We start from the raw sequence: 17,884 nt of genomic DNA, 5'->3' as shown, positions 1-17,884 counted from the left end.
TTGACCCAGTTCTCTGGCTGTATATGCATGACCTTGGACAAACCTCTACCTCTTTATCTAAATATCTTGACTGGGAAAATAAGGGGCTTGGACTAGATCAGTGGTTTCCCACTTTTTTGACTATGATCTGTGATAGTCTTTAATTTTTCAGTGATCAGTACAGACATAGGTATATTTATCTGACACACAAGTCTCACATGACCATACCAGTCCTTACTACCCATGTTGCCCTCTGATACTTTTCATTCTGTTTACAACGCTGGTGATGATCCACTGTCAGTCCACAGCCCAGTAACAATACCACTTACAAGCAACATGCCTCAGGGATTTACAGTCTGTTTCTGTTTGAGGAGTCTGTGCTTATAGATGGTTTACAAGTGAATAACCGTAGAGTGGTTGAGAGATTCCGAGGCACAGGAGTTGCACTAACTGTTCTTTGTATCAGCAGGTTGCTTGGTTTATCTTATAGCAATCACCTCCCACTTACATGGCGTTCTGCAATGCACAACAGAAGGAACAGCATGTTCTTTCCTTAGTGCCATAAGGTAACAGACACATAGTCTCAGATTGCCCCGGGTCAAGTTCTAGGCCTCAGGTCATCTGTGTGGCCTTACAAGTCTTCTGTTCCACCTGTGGCTCAGGACATACCTCTATCAACTGATAGAGGTGCACTGTTAAGGCTAGGAAGAATCTGTATGTGTGCATGATATAAGGAAAAGCTTTTTTTCTGTTGTGTGCAATCCCCTGATATCAGTCATCTGCTTTGCTGTGATATATATGCACCTTCACATCTCACCCCAGTCCGGGCAATAGACATGTACCTTTGATCAAATTTCCAGTCTTACAGGATCTCAGGTTCCCAGGTGGCGCAAGTGGTAAAAAAACAGCCTGCCAATGCAAGAGGCATAAGAGACTCAGGTTCGATCCCTGGGTTCAGAAGATCCCCTGGAGGAGGGCATGGCAGCTCAGTCCAGTACTCTCTCTTTGCCTGGAGAATCCCATAGACAGAGGAGCCTGGAAGGTTCATATGGTCACAGAGTCAGACATGACCGAAGTGACTTAGCGCGCACACATGCACAGATTCATTATCACTCAAGCAAAAGGGCTTTCCCAAGCTCTTGGACTAGGTTAGGAATGTCAGCTAAATGTTTCCATAAGTACCCTACAATAACTTGACACCATCTACCCTAGAGTCAAGCCAGACTTCGTGTTATGGGGACAGTATTGCTGTATGACAAGATTGCTGTATGAGAATACACCAGTCACAAATATGGGGGGAGATGTGTCTCCAGGCCACTCTTCTGACCAGCCAGCTAGTATTTTGGAGGTTCCTACTACCTCTCAGGTTCACCATAAGGAATCACAGAACTCAAGAACATGTTATGATTACAGTTTTATTACAGCAAAAGGATATAAATAAAATGCATCCAGGGAATTCCCTGGTAGTCCAGTGGTTAGGACTCAGCACTTCCACTGCTGAAGTCCAGAGTTCAACCTTTGGTCAGGGAACTAAGATTTCACAAGCCTTGCTGTGCAGCCAAAAAAGAACAAACCAAAACCAGCCAAAGGGAAAGAGAAGCACGCACAAGGGAATGGTACGGGAGAGTCCCAAATTCAAAGCTTCTGTTGTTCCCTCCCTGAACACCTCACAGAAGACAGAACACCTCACCCTCTGTGCACATGGCACATTGATTCCTAAGCAGACAGAGTACTGCCAACCTCGGAAGTGCACATGCTTCGGTGTCCAGAGCCTTCACTGGGCTTCCCTATGGAGGTCATGGCGACACAGACGGTAAAGCGTCTGCCTACAATGCGGGAGATCCGGGTTCAATCCCTGGGTCAGGAAGATCTCCTGGAGAAGAAAATGGCAACCCACTCCAGTATTCTTGCCTGGAAAATCCCTTGGACGGTGGAACCTGGTAGCCTAAGGTCATGGGGTCGCAAAGAGTCGGACACGACTGAGCAACTTCACTTCAATTATGTAGGTCATGAAGTTGAACTCCATGAAATTATTCTCCAGCCTCCTTCCCTTCTTTCCCCCAGAAATAGGGCTGATACCACCCAGATCAAAATCCCAACCCTCTAATCACAACCCTGGTCTTTCAGGTATTGCTGGGCAGCCCCATCATGAACCATCTCTTTAGCATAAACTGTCAGGACACAACAGTCTATAATAAACATTCCTATCACTCCAAAGGTTTCAGAGGATCCTGTCTATGTCTTTTCAAATTTAAACTACACACATGTCTTCAGTGGGTACAACTTGACAACTCAGCGTTTACTATTTTTTTCCATTGTGTCTCTCACCCGTTATCCTTTTCCAGGAATCGCTCCATTTAATTTTCTTCCACTCCTGAGACTATACCGTAACAATCTTTTGAAATCGAATCACTAGATTATGGTCCTTGCTGCAAAACGGACTGTGACTGAGCTTGAAAACCAAATGAAACAATTCAAACAAGAGTTTGAGGGTGCCTGTGTAACATAAAAAGATGAAGCATTTGTGGTCAGTGACCTTCCATCTTTGACACAAGCAAGAAAGTCAGCTACACACACTTTGGATTGTGCGCACGACGGCCACGTGCCGCCCTCATTACGTCAAGCTCATAGGCTCCTAAGGACGTGCGCGACCTCGCGCAAAATCTCGACTCCGAAGCGAACAGGGGGGGTTAGGACCTGGGCAGGCGCAGAAGCGGCGCGGGTGCCTCCGCTCAGGCACTGTAGCGGACATCCCTGGGGGCCTCGGCGACGGGGGCCGGAAGTGACGCATGTTCCGTCTTTCCGCGTCCCTCGCGGCGGGCGGCGGGCGTCTGGACTGAGCCGCGCACTCGGATCCGAGGCTTCGCGGTCAACGGCTTCTTTGCGGGCCCCGCCGCAGCCGACCCGGCTCCTCGGTGGAGAGAAGATGGTGGGCCGGAACAGCGCCATCGCCGCCGGCGTGTGCGGGGCCCTTTTCATCGGTTACTGCATTTACTTCGACCGCAAGAGACGGAGTGACCCCAACTTCAAGAACAGGCTGCGAGAACGTGAGTGGGTCTCCGGTTCCCTGGGCCTCCCTCCCTCTACCCCCGCGGCGCCCTCGTCCCCTGCTTCGCGCCGGCCGACCCGCCGCGTGCTGGGCGGCCGCGTGGTGCTGCAGGGTCTGGGGCCCTGAGCGCACACGCCAGAGAAAGGTGATGGCGCCGCTCCCAGAGTTGCTCCCGGCCCATGTGCCAACGAACGCGTCCCTCCATTTTGGAGGAACGATTTTTCCCATTTTGTTTTCCCTAAACATGTACCGTGTAAGTGCAGATTCGTTTGTATTATAATTTAGGGGGTTGTGGCTCTTTTTTGCCTTTTATCTTTTTTCACCTCTTCCGAACTCGAAAGTCGGGTTTTTTGTGTTTTTGTATTTTACGAGTTTGTGCTTAGACTGAACCTGCAAATCCAGCTCAGTGTCATTCTCAAACGATAAGGTTGCGTGCATTCTTAAACCCTCTTGGTAGCTCCACTGTAAAGGCTTCCAAGATATGAGTGAATGCTATAGAAATCGCGGGGGCGTCCAAAAGGCTGCACGTTTCCTGTGGCTCAGCCTTATTTCATACCTGCGACATCTTTTAAAAGAGATTTGCAAGAAGGAAATCGTGTCGCCAAAACCTTTCGTAATCTTTGAATTTCGGAGGTATGCTCGTTCGCAGCAACGGAAGAGCAAATTTGTTGCATTAAGAAATAATTTTGTAATCTACCTAGGTTGCTCAGTCAGAGTAGTTCCTGAAACTAGAATGTATAGGTAAGTTACTAAAGCCCAGAAAAATACGAAGTGATTAGCGTTTCGCGTGTACTTGGGTCACACGTGGCTGGGACTACCTTACTGGAAACTGCCGCTCTTATACCATCTGCAATATGATATCTGATTCTGGCTCTCTTGTGTCTGAGGAATAAAGGGATATAGAGGTAATTTTTTTATTTATGGTTAGGTAGACTAATGGAAATAATGCTGCTTTGAATTCAGACACTGAGTTTCCTGACTCAGGTTAGTCACAGATTAGCAGTATGATCTTGGGGTTTCTGAGTCTTAATTTTCTTAGCTTGCAAAATCAGGTATGGCCTCTTGTTGGTTTTGTGAAGATTAAAGTGTTTGATGTGCTCACCACCATTCTTGACATGGAGAAGATCCTATAAATTCCTGCTGTAAATGTAATTATTGGAATTTTTATCATTTTCCTGTAGCTTCCAAGAAATAGTTGGGCAGTGGTGGTGTGGAAGTAGATCTCTGTAAAGAATGGATTAAGCCTTCCTTTGGAATAGCTGCAATCCTATTGTTGAAAACCTTGAGAAAACTAATTTTTGGTTGAAGAAATAATAAAAGCTGTCATTTTGAACAAATTGAGAAATCTGTTATTTTCACAGTTTTTTTTTTTTTTTGTCTTCCATAAGTTTCTTTCTAGTTTCAGTAGTAGCCTAATGACTTAAGTGTCAGACTTGAATTAGTAGCTGAATAACCTTGGGCAACAAATTTCAAGCTTTAGTTTCCTTTTTTTTTTTTTTGTAAAACATTATAATGTAGAATTTAGTACAATACCTGACACATGGTAATTGATGAATGCTAAAGTCCTGGGTGTTCATTGGAAGGACTGATGCTAAAGCTGAAACTCCAATACTTTGGCCACCTCATGCGAAGAGTTGATTCATTGGAAAAGACTCTGATGCTGGGAGGGATTGGGGGCAGGAGGAGAAGGGGACGACAGAGGATGAGATGGCTGGATGGCATCACTGACCCGAGGGACGTGAGTCTCAGTGAACTCCGGGAGTTGGTGATGGACAGGGAGGCATGGCGTGCTGTGATTCATGGGGTCGCAAAGAGTCGGACAGGACTGAGCAATTGAACTGAACTGAACTGAAAGATTGTTTATGAATATAATTGTTATTTTGTATTTTCTTTAGCAAATAAAACTTGCTCAGAGTAATTTTGAAGTCTTTTTAAAGTCTGTATGGTTGACTGATTTTAAGAACTTGAGGGTGTTTTGTATTTGTGGGGTGTAATTGATTTCAGTTTAGTTAATTTTTCATTTTCTTAGCTTAATTTCTAATAGAATATTTATATCTGTAATACTGTTCATGGGGTTCTCAAGGCAAGAATACTGAAGTGGTTTTGCCATTTCCTTCTCCAGGGGACCACATTTTGTCAAAACACTACCATGGCCCTATGGCTTATAGTTTCCTTGAGTTGGACAAGGCTGTGATCCACAGTTTGTTGCAAGATCAGTTTGGTTAGTTTTCTGTAATTGTGGTTTCCATTCTGTCTGCCCTCTAGATAAGGATAAAAGGCTTGTGGAAGCTTCCTGATGAGAGCTAACTGGGGGGAATCTGGGTCTTGTTCAGTAAATTTTTAATCCAATTTTCTGTTGATGGGTGAGGCTGTGTTCTCTCCAGGTAGTTTGACCTATGATAGGGATAATGACGACCTCCTTCAAAAGGTCTTATGCCAGGACTGTTGTATTCAGTAACCTGACCCCATAGCAGGCCACACCTCCGTGGAAGACTGGACACTCCAGCAAGTCTGGTTCAGTCTCTTGTGGGGTTACTGCTCCTTTCTCCTGGGTCCTGGTGAGCACAGGGTTTTGTTTGTGCCTTCCAAGAGTCTGTTTCCCCAGTGGTGTGGAAGTTCTGTCATCAAATCCCACTGGCTTCCAGAGTCTAATTCCCTGGGGGTTCTCAGTTCCTTTGCAGGATCCCCACATTGGGAAATCTGTTGTGGACCCTAGAACTTTCACAACAGTGCAGGAGCTTCTTTGGTATAATTGTTCTCCAGTTTGTGGGTTCTATGCTCAGTGGCTCTGTGGTAGGGCTTATACACCCTACCTTCATTGGAAGGACTGATGCTGAAGCTAAAGCGCCAATACTTTGGCCACCTGATGCGAAGAACTGACTCGTGGGAAAAGACCCTGATGCTGGGAAATATTGAAGAAAGGAGAAGGGGAGGACAGAGGATGAGATGGATAGATGGCATCACCAACTGGATAGACATGAGTTTGAGCAAGTCTGGGAGTTGGTAATGAACAGGGAAGCCTCGTGTGCTGCAGTTCATGGGGTCTCAAAGAGTTGGACTGAGCCACTGAATTGACTGACATCTGTAATAAAAGGGCAGAGTTTTTCAAATTAGTGTTTCTAAAGGTTTTTTGGTTTTGTTTTTAGGAAAAGAGAATTAGGCTGTTTAAAATAGGTTTGAAGTTAAATCAAGACTAATTTATCCAATTTTTTTCTTACCTTCATTAATGTGAGATTACCAGAAACTCCTACAGCATAATTTTTATCTAAATAATAACTAATAAGTGAAAATTAACCTACAAAGTACCAACTACAGATGTTTTTCATTTTACAGCACTGAATGAAATGATTCATTTTAAAATATATTAAGTAATCTAATTTAAAAGATTGCTTTAGATTCGGGACTTTTTGCATTTTATGTGTATTTGTTTTAGTTGGTTTTAACTTGTTAGGTTTACGCAGAGACACTTTGGACTGATTTCTAGTAAATATTGTGTCAGTCTGCTAATTGAATATGTAGTAGCTCCTTGATTTTTCAGTCTGTTATCTGCCTGTTTGTCAGAGATACTATTTGATAAATAAGTTGATGTAACAAGTTAGTTGTCTTACAAAAGTAAAGTGAGAATTTTAATGTTACTGCTGTAAACTTAAAGCAGCTAAGCAAGCTTAAAATTTGGTAACTACCAAACATTCAGCAACAATCATACGTTCTTCTCCACTCCATTAAAAAACCATGTATATATATGTTTGGAAATCAGGCTTCTTTGTACTATTTTCACTTTTATCATTTTCTGCAAATTTTGATGAAGCAAATTGTATATCTCAGTTTATTCCACTAACTTTCCGGGTTTATTTCTGAGATGCCTTTTATACTGTAGAGTGATGTTTGAGTGAAATTCTGCTGCCTGAGTGTTTGGGTTGCCACTCCACCACCCATTAGTTGTGATCTGGTAAATTATCTCTGTGATAACATGGTGATGATACCAGTACCTGTCCTCCTGTTGCTGTGAGGATAAATAAGCTAATTAGTAACATGTAGAATAATGTCTCTCTTGAATCTAAAACAAGTGCTTATCCTTAACATCAAGTGTCCATGTCCAATCCTAGTCCTCTTCCCAGCACGTCTGTATCATGGTCTTTTAATAACTAGGTAATATAGTCTGGTTTCATTCTGCCAAAAGAGAGCTGAACCTTAATTGAGGCTATATATTCTGTTTCTCCGCAGTTGCCTAATGATGAACACCTAAGAAAGGTAGTTGGGAAAAATAGGCAGTCTTCAAATTAATAGTAAGATCAGCTTTAACCTGTGTATATATTTTTGAAAGTGCTAAGGCCTTAGAGTTGTAGCACTTCACGTGATCTGGGGGCTAGAATTGGCTAGAGATACTGGTGGTAAGCCTAGTTTGTAAATGCAAGTTAGAAAAGGTTCCCTGACCAGAGTAAATTAACCATTTGTGTGCACTTAGGTCACCGCCTCTCTACTCATGCATTGAAAATTGGATTTATAGACTGCTTTAAGGTTTTAAGAGGACATTTGCTTGTTTTATGACTTTTGTTTCTCACAGTAATAAAGCATGTCTTCTTTTGCGAGTTGATATTTATTTGCTGACCCAGTAATAAGTATTAGAGCTTTACCTTTCTTGGCCATATGGTGTCTTTGGTACTTTTTACTGGTCAGTGAAACTAACTTAACTGCTTAGCATAGTGCAACTCCTTAGCTGAGGAGTTGGTTGCTGTTGAGCTCAGTCCTGAGTGCTTATATCTCAATAGTGCCAACCAGGCACTGAAAATACAGTAACTCATTTAATCCTCATATCGACTCTTTGAAGCAGGTATTGTTCTTAAGCCAGGTTTACATAAGGAGAAAGAGAGGCATAGCAAGTTAACTGTAACTTGCCCAAGGTCACACTGCTAGTCAGTGGAAGATCTGGGGTATAAAGGAAACCCAAGCTTCCTTGTGCCAGCACCCTTTCTCATGGAGTGTACAATTAAAGTGAAAGTCACTCAGTTGTGTCCGACTCTTTGCTACCCCATGGACTTCTCCAGCCCATGGAATTCTCCAGGCCAGAATACTGGAGTCAATAGCCTTTCCCTTCTCCAGGGGTTCTTCCCAACCCACGGATTGGACCCAGGTCTCCTGCATTGCAGGCGGATTCTTTACCAGCTGAGCCACCAGGGAAGCCCAAGAATACTGGAGTGGGTAGCCTATCCCTTCTCCAGGGGATCTTCCTGACCCAGGAATGGAACCAGGGTCTCCTGTGTTGCAGGTAGATTCTTTACCTGCTGAGCTACCAGGGAAGCCCATGCAATTAAACAACAGCTTAAAATATTGTTAGTGTCCTCCTACTGATTTGATTTTAAAAGGTTGACTAATTATGATTTAAACAATGTCCCTTACTCCTGAGTTTTTAGTATTACTATTTCATGTCAAAAACAAAAACAGCCTACAGACTGTAGGGCGAGGCTTTTTTCCCTTTAACTGGCAGTAATTATTTGAGTGCTGCCTTTCTTTGCCCTTATTTTTGCCAAATGCCAAATGCTTTTTTTTCTCAAGAAAGCTTGTTCAAATGCTGATTTTTTAAATTCTTTTCTTATTTAATAATGCCAGATAGTTTTCAAAATTTAGTAAAGACAGAGTCAGTTATATTTCAGTAAAAAGATCTATCATAGCAACAGAGGCTTGATTCTTGGTCATGTGTCCTGTCCTATGTAGGTTGGAGGTTGGGGAGAGAGACTTCCTCTACTTAGGATGGTTCCAACAGCTGAGTGTCTTAATTATCTCCATTTTGCAAACTGCCGATCCTGGTACCCCAGAGGGAAGGACAAAGCTTCTGTCCAGGAATGTCCCATTGCTGGTAGCTGACCTGAACTATTTTTATGACACTGACAAATCAAAAGAAAAAAAGCCTGAGTTGGTCATGTTTTGCAAATAGAATGAGTACCACAGCAATTAGACTTCTTTTGATTCCCATTTTAATAATAATAAAATGAAAATATTCCCTTTCTTGCAGGAAGAAAGAAACAGAAGCTTGCCAAGGAGAGAGCTGGGCTTTCCAAGGTAATAATCTTTTTTTATAGTCTACTTCAAATGTATATTTTGAGAAAGCTAATTGGTATCAGACACTGATTTTATGTTTTAAAATAGGATTTCTTGGTAAGAACAGTTATTAGCTCTGTTGCCCTGCAGATTTTTCAGTCCTTCCTTATTTCCCCTTTGTCAGCCTCATAGCAGACAACTTCTGTGCGAACAGTGTTTGAGGGTGGTAAGATGATAGGCACTGAAGACACTTAACAAAAAGTTTAAACTTTTTCACTTAGCTGCTCCAAAATAACAAAACCTTTATTACTGATTCCTTTAGAAGAACCACGTTACTCATTTTGAAAGTTACATAAGATTATTCACACCCACTGATCCACAATCCCACTGCCTGTCGAATTTTTACCTTGTAATATGTAAATGTAGGCATGAGTCTTATTCATTTTTTTCCTTTCCATAGATCCTATGTTCGTGATTATTTTTAATGACTACATAGATTTGTTTTATAAAGAACATTCAGATCAGATCAGTCACTCAGTCGTGTCTGACTCTTTGCAACCCCATGAATCGCAGCACACCAGGCCTCCCTGTCCATCATCAGCTCCCAGAGTTCACTGAGACTCAACGTCCATCGAGTCAGTGATGCCATCCAGCCATCTCATCCTCTGTCGTCCCCTTCTCCTCTTGCCCCCAATCCCTCCCAGCATCAGAGTCTTTTCCAATGAGTCAGCTCTTCGCATGAGGTGGCCAAAGTACTGGAGTTTCAGCTTTAGCATCATTCCTTCCAAACAAATCCCAGTGCTCATCTCCTTCAGAATGGACTGGTTGGATCTCCTTGCAGTCCAAGGGACTCTCAACAGTCTTCTCCAACACCACAGTTCAAAAGCATCAATTCTTCGGCGCTCAGCCTTCTTCACAGTCCAACTCTCACATCCATACGTGACCACGGGAAGAACCATAGCCTTGACTAGACGAACCTTTGTTGGCAAAGTAATGTCTCTGCTTTATGTATAGGTAAATGTTAATCACTGAGCATATAGCCTTTTTTTTTTTTTTTAATTGAAATTAGTTCCATCGTCTGGATATACAGTACTTGGACCTACTGGATCAGTAGTAGTTCTTTTTAAAGCAAGTTGAAGCAGTGAAAAAATTAGATCAATTAATGTTACATTTGAGTAATTAACACACCTGACTGACCGGATATGATTATAGTAAGATGAAACTGGGAGGCAGTCACTCTGTTTCCCTGTTGTATCCAAACTACCTTTCTGAAATATCTAATATATTCATTATGTTTCAGTAGTCTTTTCTTTCTAAGGATATTTCTGGTTTGGTTCCAGACCACTGTTTTAAAGAGACTGTGAATTTTTTGGTTTCCTGGTCCATGTAATAGTTGTGTTTACACTGTACTGTGTACGTAGCATTGCATGGTGTCTGATAACTGTACACACCTGTAATAAGAGTGTATATAATAATACTCAAGAACCAGAAACTTCTATTAGTAGTCTAGGTTTTTAAATAAAAAGGGACTTTTTAAATACTTGGTTTACATTTTTTACAAAGATAATGCATATAGCTGGTGACTTTATTATAGTCATTTGATTTGGTAAAATATAACAAGCCATAAAACAAAAACACAGAAAGGCAAAGTTAATTAAATAAAGCTTCTTGTTTGAAATAGCAAAAAAAAAAAATCAGAAGCAGCTCAAATGCCCAACAAATAGATCATGATTATACAGTTATATATTCCTCAATATAGTTATATAAAAATCTATGATAATGGCCATCAAAAAATAGTGTAAGTTTTAAAGTTCGTATTTTGTGATAAAGATATATCTGTACCGTCTTTTTACTTGAGGTTTGATTCACAGCTTTCTAAGAACTGTTCAAACACCGTTTTATCAAAAAGGATTTTTTTCTTGCATTTATTTTAAAGTAGATATTAAACTCCTATCCTTGAGTGTTGTTGAAGAGTAAATTTCTTTTTGTCAGCTTTCATAATGAGCTGTTTTTTTAATGGCATAGTTTTTTGTATTGTGTATATCCCAGGAGTAAACCAGGGATATATAAAGTATATATATAAATAAAATATATATAAAATTACTAAATATTCTATTTTCAAACAGTTACCTGACCTTAAAGATGCTGAAGCCGTTCAGAAATTCTTTCTAGAAGAAATACAGCTTGGTGAAGAATTACTAGCTCAAGGTAATTAATAGTCATTGAAAGACTAGGAAACTAGATAGGTGATAAGGGGCTTTTTTGGTACAGTGTGGCTATTTTTTAAAAAGATATTCTTAAAATTTCTGGGATGGAGGATAATTAGGGAGTTTGGGTTGGACATGTACACACTGCTATGTTAAAAATGGATAACTGACAAGAACCTACTGTATAGCACATGGAACTCCGCTCATGTTATGTGGCAGCCTGGATGGGAGGAGAGTTTTGGGGGGATGAATACGTATGTTTGTGTGACTAAGTCCCTTTGCTGTTCACTTGGAACAATCACAACATTGTTAGTCAGCTATACTCTAATGCAAAAAAAATTTTAAAGGGATATTCTAAATATTTCAAGAATTAGGGTTTTAATAATATGAGGCATTTAATAATGCAAGGAAAATAAGTAATCTTTACAAATGAGGTTGCTTTTAAAGTAGTTTAGAAGAATATAGTCAATTGTAATATGTAAACAGTAACTGAGAGAAATATCTGGGAATGTAATTTCCTCAGCTCCTTCACCTGATCTTCAGCTCTTTCCCAGTACCTGTAGGAAGGAATGACTAATAGAATACATCCCAGAGAAGGCTAGTTTACCTGTTCAGGTTACACAGTTAATGGCGTATGATTTTCAGAAACAGTGATCTAAATCTGACCCAGAATTTAGGCTTTGGGCTTTGTGCTTTATGTGTTCCATCAATAGAATTAAGAATTCTGTCTTAAAAATTACTATTATGAAATTAAAATGATCATTTTTCAAATTTGAGAACCATAATTTATTCAATAATTGAGTGTCTGAAATGCATTTATATTTTTATTGCCAAAATAGCTTTTATCACAAAAGTAGCTTTGAAATAGTTGCTGTTGAAATGGTATCACGTGTTAACTTGTTTTTCTTATTCTCACTGTTGTATTATAATAGATTTTGACATTATTGAACTATATGATGCAGGTCATTTGTGGATTTTTAATCATTGGGCAAAGTAAAGCACTTAAGTCCTCATAAAGATCATTTGAGAGACTATAATTTCATTGGTTTAATATCGAAAGAAAAGTGAAGCATGTATATCTGTTTCTAAGGATAGAGATTATAATGTTTCAATTTATGCAAAGATACTGTCAGTATTTGTTTATACTCATAAAGATGTCAGTTTATGACTATCAAATTTTCCTTCTAGCCTCCAAAATAAACATAATGTAAAAAAATTTATCTAAGATACTATAGTGCTCTCCCAATTACATGCTTATCTTGGAGATCACTTACTGTGGCCATTTCTCTTTGACTTGAGCTGTTAGATCTATATTGACAAGAACAGTTAACTCATGAGGGGAGTGAGGGGGTCAGGAAAGGATAGGGAAGTGTTTTGTGTTCTTTATTTGAAGCTTATATTCCACATTTCAGCCTAGCACACCCTGAGAGTTATGTAACTCAGCTGCCAAGCCGCCTTTATTCTGGTGGAATCCACTGAACCAGCCTGAGGTTAGAATTAGGGAAAGGTAAACCGGAGAAGGCAATGGCACCCCACTCCAGTACTCTTGACTGGAAAATCCCATGGATGGAGGAGCCTGGTAGGCTGCAGTCCATGGGGTTGCTAAGAGTTGGAAATGACTGAGCAACTTCTCTTTCACTTTTCACTTTCATGCGTTGGAGGAGGAAATGGCAACCCACTCCAGTATCTTGCCTGGAGAATCCCAGGGACGGCGGGGCCTGATGGGCTGCCGTCTGTGGGGTCGCAGAGTCTGACACAACTGAAGCGACTTAGCAGCAGGCCATGAGAAAGCATAAGCAGTTCAGGCAGTGAGCCTCACTGCTTGACACGGCCTCCCTCGTGCAGGTATCTTCATCCGTAATAACTGGGCAATATCTCAGGATAAGTGAGTAAGATCAAGGCTGCAGTGTGGAGAGGAAATGGTTTCATTTCTACACTAAATTGCTGTGATTGTTTATAAACGGTTTCCAATGTGTTCAGAAGTTTTAGGAGGTGTCTCAGCCAAAGACCCCCTGTGCTCGACACATACCACTATGGTAGCAGCTCTATTTATTTCCATTTAATAATAAGAATTAATATTCTCAGACAATACTGTGAGCTCCTCTGTTGCCTGTAAATTCAGTGGCCCGAGGATTCAGTGGCCATTGTGGCATCTTAATTTCCAAGTCAGTGGAGCACTTGTGGCCCTGATGGAGGTCCAGTCCTATGTGGAAGACCTGTGCCTTACATTTTCCATTTTTAATGCTTCTTTGTAGAATTAAAGCTTTCTTCAATTTGAGTAGTTTAAATAAAAATATTATGTAGCAGGCAGTTCCTCCTCATTTACCAGTCCCTTATTTGGTCCCATTCGTACTCAGGGTTGGAAAACTTTTGTGTTTACTGGTTTATTATAAATAATACTATTCAGGAGTAACCAGCTATAGGAGATGCAAAGGGTTAGGGGGTGGAGAACTTTCATGCCTTCTCTGGAGGTGCCACCCTTCTAGTCTTTGATATATTTACCAATCCAGAATCCTAAGAAATAATTTTTTTACATAATTAGAATTTGTTCATTTTCACTTAAAGAGTTACAAATGGTCCAGTCCCTACATTAAATTGCTTAGCAAGCCTAGAAAGATCAACACTCAGTGAATAAGAGAATCAGTGAAACTGTATATAACAAGTGTAGGAGAACATGAGATAAACCAGGGAAACATTTTCAGGTCTCCTTCAGGCTGCACCTTGAATTTCCTGAGAGAGAAGGCCTAGGCATTGAGGAAAGGGAGAGCATTTGCCCAGCAGAGGAGCGGATGGTGACTTTCATCTTGTAACACGTGGTTTGATCTTGCTCTGCTATGTCCTAAGTGGATTATATGCTGCTTTCCATGCTGTTTCTCAAGGTACCACTTGAGATCTGGCCATCCAGTCAGCAAAAGTTTTATGAAAGTTGTAGCAACAAGGAAGCTCAAGATGACAGGTTGACCACTACTGAGGTTGTGTGATTGTATAAGTGTCTTCTGGATATACAGGATTCTTAAGGCGTTGCTCGCGGTTGGATCTGCAGAGAGGATAACTGCCAGTGATGACTAGGTTCAGAAGAGATTAAAGGCCTGTAGGTGTCTACTTGCGTGTGGTAATATTCCCATAGTATAAGGGGTTTAAAGTGAAATTGGGCCTGTCCACCTCAGTCCTCCAGTCTTCCAGTCCTCTCTTTTCGTAAAAAAGTGTTGTTTCATTGTTAGCAACCTCTTAAGTAATCTTGGAGAAATACTCAGTATGTAACTAGTAATAAACTTAGACATTTCTGTACCTTAATTTCTCCCCCTTTGAAAGTGTTACTGGAGTCCCTTCATCTAATCTGACTTATTCTTGTTGGTGGCTTCTTAGTTATACGAGTGTACTATATTTTCTAGATGTTTACCTGCGTGATGTTTTTGGTCATTATCATTTGGAGATATAGTGAAGACTTTAAAGGCAGAGGCTTTTCCAGTTACACAGCATTTTTATGTAAATCTTGCAGGTGAATATGAGAAGGGTGTGGACCATCTGACAAATGCGATTGCTGTGTGTGGACAGCCACAGCAGTTACTGCAAGTATTGCAACAAACTCTTCCGCCACCAGTGTTCCAGATGCTTCTGACTAAGCTCCCAACAATTAGTCAGGTAAAGATTTGAACTGTTACATAAGTGAGTAGGATCTGAGAGTTTGGCATTTAAAAATGAGTCTAGTGAACATGACGACATGAGCCTCTCCTCTGTATAATGAAAACAGTACTAGAGATGTCAGTGCTCAACTAATAGAAAAACATCCAGACAAAGGGGCAGAAAATCCAGTGATCGTGCCCAGGAGCATGACTGGAAGTAAGTCTCTCTAGTGCTAAATCTCAGGCCTTGGTGTTCAGATCCCCAAATTGAGATCACTTCCAGCTGCTTTCTAAACCTAGCTTTCTGCCGCCTCTTTTGTGAGACCCCTTACTTAAGTGGCAGAGGACAAAGGAGCCAAGGTGGCACAGCCTAGAAATCAGACCCTTGAAGGCCTGTGGCTCTCTCAGACCCCACTTATCTGAAGGCCTCAGTGTCTGCTAATGCTGAGTTGTGCTTTGAATTTGGAGCTGTTCGATACATCCTCATTGATACAGTAGGTTAAGCATAACTTAGAAGTTGATTAAAATGCATCCCATTCATTTTAAATAGTCAAGGAGCCCCAATGAATCTACTTTTGGGAATATTATGTCTATTAAATGAGTCTTCATGGTTGATATAATTGAAAATTAATAAAAATGACTGGTTAATTCTTTAAACTGAGCTTTTACTCATCTGGATTGGGAAAAGACTGAGAAGAAAAAGGTCCCAAAGATCTAAAGGAAAGAATTGAAAGAGCAAGAAACTGGATTTTGATCCTTTTTATTTTATTTTTTGATCCTAATGAATGTGGTTCCCAGTCTGTTGTCCGAATCCTCTAACATTACTCACCTTTTGAAAGACAGCATAGCATAGTGCTTTTGGAAAATCGACCTGAGTATGATGTCTTTTGAAATATGGATGATTTCAGGATGAAGCTTGAATTCCTCAGTAAGAATGGTCTCTTTTACTTAGTTCACTTGTCCCATGTTACGTGGAAATATTTTCAAAATACTAATATTTCGGAATACTGTATTCCTTCTTTGTATAATGACGGACCATTTACAGGCCAATAGGGAAATGTTTGGAGGATAGAATGATCACTAAAACACTAATCATTATTTTTAGTTCATATGGGAGTGAATAGAGATCTTAAATTCTTTTTTATTTTAGTTAAAAAATTGACATAACACAATATAATGTTACTCTTCCTTTATTTTATTGACTTGAATTTTGAGGTGGGGCTGACAAAGATTATTTTCTTAAATAAAAACGGTGTAAGAAGTGTTAAATATTGACATTTCAATATTAATAAACTTCAGCAAGATTTGATTCAGAGATCAAAAAAGCATTTTATGTTGAACTTAGAATCCTGATTAAATGCTTATACTTTTAAGAATTTATAAGTATTTATAAATTTATAAATGTTTTCTCTTTCAGAGAATTGTAAGTGCTCAGAGCTTGGCTGAAGATGATGTGGAATGAGAAACAAATGTCAACATAATGATCTCAATTAAAACATATTTTTAAAATCTTATCTCAGAAGATGATCGGCTCTTGGGAGTAAGGGCAGATAAGCTTGTTATGGACTGTCCTCCACAGTGAAGTCTACCAAAGTTAATTTTTACTTTGTGTAGATCCATTTGTCTGTTTTATTTATTTTTCCCAGTGAAAAGTGTATTTTGATAGAGAGCTTTTCATTTTATAAATACACTATGAATTACTGAAATATGCATTTTGTTTATTCTTAAAATGTGTGATTAGAATGTACATATAACATCCCATTACTTACATTAAAAATACCCGGTGCTCAGTTTTGAAAGATAGGCCCCCAAAAAATGTAGAAGAAAACTGAAGAATATACTTGTTTTGCTCTACATCAGAAAGTTGGCTGGAAACTTGTGTTGATCAAAACTGAGCATTAAGAGATTATTTCTTTCCATTTAATCTCTTAAATATGTGTAATGTGCTGCTATGCTATAACAACAACTTCACCCTTCCCTTGAAATGTTTTCTTTAAATCAGTGGGTTTGATGTATTCTGGATATTTACCTCCTTGTATTTTAGATACATGTAGTTGCAGATGGCACCAGGAATTGGATGTCTGTACATTCTTAATCTGGCTGAGTAAGCTTTACCAGTTAATGTCTGCCCACTTGCCTCATATATAAACTGAGGAAATGGGTGTGCTAATTCAGCTTCTAATTCCTTTGGTTCTGTGCAGCATTTTCATATCCCTCTTTCTGAGGCAAATACCTGTTTGGGCAGCCAGCCCTTGTTTTTTTATACTCTGAATTTCGCATGCTTGCCTGACGTAGTGTTTCTGGTTTTTTAAAAGGCATAATGTGTTGATTTTCACTGAAATCATGGTTCTGTCACTACTTTTGTAAATTAACCTGAAACGTAACCTTCACGGTGACTGGGACGATATGCTTGTAAAAGTGTTTGTTCCCTTTTGCTTTTATCCTCAGTGTACCTCCTTAATCCCCTACCAACCCTTATCTTGTATGAGAATAAGGTGTAACTTTGTGGCTGAAGACTTGAATGAAGATAATGGGACCTTTTATCCTCTAAATAGTGACATATTATCTGCAGCCACAGATTAAATATCAGACCTAAGAATAAAGATCCTTGGTACTTAGTGGTGTCTGTTGAGTGGCATTTCTCGTTGTACAGATTGCCTTTATTCTGTCTGAAAGTCTGTGGAGAGACCTTGTCTATATACTCGACATTTTTTCTTAATAGGGTTTTGTGGTGGTTGTGACGTAGTGGGAAGAGTTTGGAGGATGGTTTTAGTTTCCGCCTCTGGATAATCACCTAGCCTTGGGCACGTCCATCTTACATCTCTGGACTCCAATATTCTCATCTATACAATAAGAACATCAGACTAGGCCACTCACACTTCCTGGTGACTCTTCCTCAGGAACCTTTCAGGTTTGTGATCCTGAGCCCTTAAACAGTGTGCTTTTTTTCAGTGACAACCCTGCAGGCTCTTTAGGGGGTGAGGTGGGAT

The 17,884-nt window shown here is 40.2% G+C and overlaps 1 protein-coding gene and 1 non-coding gene across 2 annotated transcripts; both read left to right on the top strand.

The window, feature by feature from the left end:
- The first annotated feature begins 2,815 nt into the window (after positions 1–2,815).
- TOMM20 (translocase of outer mitochondrial membrane 20) lies at positions 2,816–17,512 on the top strand. The gene is made up of 5 exons (NM_001099183.1): positions 2,816–3,026; positions 9,039–9,085; positions 11,191–11,272; positions 14,771–14,913; positions 16,312–17,512. The coding sequence occupies exons 1-5, from the start codon at positions 2,906–2,908 to the stop codon at positions 16,354–16,356; spliced, it is 438 nt and encodes a 145-aa protein (NP_001092653.1). The 5' UTR covers positions 2,816–2,905; the 3' UTR covers positions 16,357–17,512.
- LOC112444800 (small nucleolar RNA SNORA14) lies at positions 3,461–3,595 on the top strand. Its single transcript, XR_003033168.1, has one exon. It is a non-coding gene; the product is annotated as a small nucleolar RNA SNORA14 (small nucleolar RNA).
- Positions 17,513–17,884: the final 372 nt, after the last annotated feature.

This window comes from Bos taurus, chromosome 28 (genome assembly GCF_002263795.3).
Source record: "Bos taurus isolate L1 Dominette 01449 registration number 42190680 breed Hereford chromosome 28, ARS-UCD2.0, whole genome shotgun sequence".
Classification (NCBI taxonomy): Eukaryota; Metazoa; Chordata; class Mammalia; order Artiodactyla; family Bovidae; genus Bos; species Bos taurus.
Note: the sequence above shows the minus strand (reverse complement) of the source record. Positions and strands in the feature narration are given on the sequence as shown.